The 2751-nt window shown below is 42.3% G+C and overlaps 1 protein-coding gene across 1 annotated transcript; it reads right to left on the bottom strand.

Annotated features, from left to right (window-relative positions):
• Nucleotides 1-439: 439 nt before the first annotated feature.
• Nucleotides 440-2103, bottom strand: LOC137390545 (tigger transposable element-derived protein 1-like). The gene is made up of 2 exons (XM_068076872.1): nucleotides 1237-2103; nucleotides 440-1090 (listed from the first exon to the last, which is right to left on the bottom strand). The coding sequence occupies exons 1-2, from the start codon at nucleotides 2101-2103 to the stop codon at nucleotides 440-442; spliced, it is 1518 nt and encodes a 505-aa protein (XP_067932973.1).
• Nucleotides 2104-2751: the final 648 nt, after the last annotated feature.

Below are 2751 nucleotides of genomic sequence, written 5' to 3'. Positions count from 1 at the left end.
AAGGCCTATATAAATATATCGAAGGTTTATATAAGTATGTTTAAGGCTTGTATAACATTTATTTCTTTGTATATAACATTTAATAAAATGAAGAGAATACGTACAGTATGTATTTTTATAACATTTAATAAAATGGAGAGAATACGTACGCACAGTATGTACGTATTTTTATATAACATTTAATAAAATGGAGAGAATACGTTCAGTATGTATTTTTATATAACATTTAATAAAATGGAGAGAATACGTTCAGTATGTATTTTTATATAACATTTAATAAAATGGAGAGAACACGTACAGTACTGTACTACGTAATTTATATCATGAGAGGGTCTTCTTCGTCGCTGGAATGGGCTTCAAAAGTTACACTACTTCCTTCTCCGTAACTCCAATGCAGGAAGAAGATGAGGGTTGATGAGTATCTTCTTTAGAGGATTGACTAGAAACTGGGCAAAAGAAGTGATCTAACGACGATTGCACAGTTTTCTTTTTTTTCATCAAAAATGATGCGGTAGCACTGTATGGTATCATTCAATTGATTTGCAACCTTTGTGCAGCGTTCAATATTTGGGTCTTGCAGCTTGAAGAGTGCGATGGCTTTATCTATGAGCGAAAACCCCTCAGCCAAGAGTTTCGTTTCGAATTTCTTCATGGGGACAGGCGTTTCTTCCTCCTCCTCCTCCTCTTCGACACGTTGCTGAGCCTCCAACTCCATGAGGTCTTGGTTACTCAATTCCTCCCCATGGGACTCAAGCAATTCCTCGAAGTCCTCCTCCTGCAGGTCAAGCTCGAGTTTGTCACTTAGGCCGACAAGCGTGCTGAGGATTTCTTTGTTGATGCCCTCCTGATCAAAGCCACGGAAGTCGTTGACGAACTGAGGGCATAGAAGCCTCCACACGGCGTTGAGGTTGACCTCGGTAACCTCACGCCATGATGCATCAATGTTTTTTACGCAGTTCAAGATGTTATACGACTTCCAGTAGCTCCGTAAGGTCATCTCGAGGTCAGAATCTACTGCTTTCAATGCCATCCTGTATGTCCGTCGGGTGTAATATTTCTTGAAATTGGCAATAACACCCTGGTCCATCGGCTGCAGAAGTGAAGTTGTGTTTGGCGGCAGGTACACAACTTTGACATGAGGATGAAAACCATCCAAGTGTGGGGGTGGCCGGGAGCATTGTCCAGCACTAGCAAAATCTTGAATGGAATTCTATTATCCCGGCAATACAACTTCACTTCTGGGATGAAATGGTGGAAGAACCAGTCTTCAAATACAGCGAGTGTCACCCATGCCTTTGTGTTTGACATCCATATAACGGGGAGAGAGCTTTTTGTCACATTCTTCAGGGCTCGAGGGTTAGCTGCCCGGTAAACTAGCAGTGGCTTCAGCTTGTAGCTCCCTTCAGCATTCGCCCCAAGCATTAAGGTTAGGCGGTCTTTAGCCGCTTTATATCCGGGCATCGTCTTCTCTTCACGACTAATGTAGGTCTTCTCTGGCATTTTCTTCCAAAAAAGACCCGTTTCGTCGACATTGAAGATCTGCTTCGCCGAATAGCCACCCTCCTCAATGATCTCCTTCAACACTTGGGGGAATCGCTCGGCAGCCTCTGTGTCCGCAGATGCTGCCTCTCCGGACACAGACACATTGTGGAGATTCGCCCTCTTGAAACGGGAAAACCATCCGCAGCTGGCAGAAAACGTTTCTTCGGCAGCGCTTTCCCCAGCCTTAGCCTTGACATCCTCAAAGATAGATTTGGCCTTCTCCTGAATGAGCAGAAGGCTCAGAGGAAAACGCCGCCGTTGCTGATCATCGAGCCAAATAGTGAGAAGTTTCTCCATCTCTTCTATGATTTTCCCTCTTTTTTTGCTAATGATCGTCGATTGCATAGGCACTGCGCCTTTCACGTGTTCCATTATACAATCTTTCTGTTTATAAATGGTACCGACTGTCGAACGATTCAAGTTGTATGCCCGTGCAACGCTCACCATTTTCTCACCCGCATCAAGCTGCTTTATTATTGACACTTTCCTTTCAAATGAGATGGCTTGCCTCTTCTTTGCACTATCACTCTCACTAGAAGCCTTTCGCTTTTCACCAACCATATTGAATAATGGATGACCGAGATGTTTACTGTACGTAATGATAAAAATATATAAGGCAGAGGAAGGTTGATGCTGGGTGGTGCTTCTGAGTAGTGCCTCTTTCTGTCTTTCTGCCGCTAATACGTCGGTAATACCGACGGTAATACCGACGGTAATACCGACGGTAATTCATACGGACTTACGAACGCGCAGACCCTGTTCGTATGTACCATTGTTCGTAACTCGAATGTTCGTAAGTAGGGAACCGTCTGTATCTGCTATGTCTACAAGAAGCGCTGTATTAACTACATAAGAAGTGTTCTGTACTTGCCTTTGTTGCTCTATGTTAACCATATTCACTAACTACACTGAGCTAACCAAATCTATGAACAACTTCTTGTTAACCATGCCAATAACAGCAATGTTTTAGCTACACCTACTAAAGCACTGCTTTAAACACACTTAATAACAGCACCATCCAATAATTAATTATCCGATATCCAATTATCCAATAATTAACACCATCTAATAAAAGCACTGTCTTAACTCTACACATAATAATACTGTGTTAGCCCTTATCACTAACAGCTCAAACTTAACTCACCCATTAACTGTACTATACTAATTACTCTCAGTAACAACACCTTGTTAACATTACTCACTAATAAC

This window comes from Watersipora subatra, chromosome 3, assembly GCF_963576615.1.
Source record: "Watersipora subatra chromosome 3, tzWatSuba1.1, whole genome shotgun sequence".
Taxonomy (NCBI): Eukaryota; Metazoa; Bryozoa; class Gymnolaemata; order Cheilostomatida; family Watersiporidae; genus Watersipora; species Watersipora subatra.
The sequence above is the reverse complement of the archived record's forward strand: the minus strand, read 5'-3'. Positions and strand labels throughout refer to the sequence as shown.

Bases quoted from the DNA above. Each gene is read 5' to 3' on its own strand.
- LOC137390545 (XM_068076872.1), bottom strand. From the start codon at position 2,103: ATGGTTGGTGAAAAGCGAAAGGCTTCTAGTGAGAGTGATAGTGCAAAG. The intron at 1,091-1,236 runs GTGAAGTTGTAT...TCACTTCTGCAG, and splicing joins TCCACCATTTCATCCCAGAA to CCGATGGACCAGGGTGTTAT.